We start from the raw sequence: 246 nt of genomic DNA, 5'->3' as shown, positions 1-246 counted from the left end.
GTCGGGTGTCCAACAGCGAAGTCCCTGGCTCCTTGGGACTGTTCTGGCTTCGTCTCCTGCCTCTAATTTCCTTGTCATCCCTCCCTGGCTTTTGCTAGAGCATGACCTTTCTTTTTGTTTTCTTGCAGGTACCTGAAGAAAATATAAACGGTGTGGTCAATGCACTCCAAGTCAGTCAAGCTGAAAAGCATTAGAAAACTTCTGAGCTGGTTCCAGATGCTTTTTATTATTATAATTATTATTATT

At 42.7% G+C, this 246-nt stretch overlaps 1 protein-coding gene across 1 annotated transcript in view; it reads left to right on the top strand.

Moving 5' to 3' along the window:
- The window catches only part of GATSL2 (GATS protein-like 2), a 31871-nt gene extending 31625 nt beyond the window's left edge, over positions 1-246 (top strand). The window contains exon 8 of the mRNA XM_009573065.1: positions 129-246. Coding sequence (XP_009571360.1) covers positions 129-194 — 66 coding nt within the window. The 3' untranslated portion in view covers positions 195-246. The remainder of the gene's footprint in view (positions 1-128) is intronic.

The sequence above is a fragment of the Fulmarus glacialis genome, unplaced genomic scaffold (assembly GCF_000690835.1).
Source record: "Fulmarus glacialis isolate BGI_N327 unplaced genomic scaffold, ASM69083v1 scaffold3430, whole genome shotgun sequence".
Classification (NCBI taxonomy): Eukaryota; Metazoa; Chordata; class Aves; order Procellariiformes; family Procellariidae; genus Fulmarus; species Fulmarus glacialis.
The sequence above is the reverse complement of the archived record's forward strand: the minus strand, read 5'-3'. Positions and strand labels throughout refer to the sequence as shown.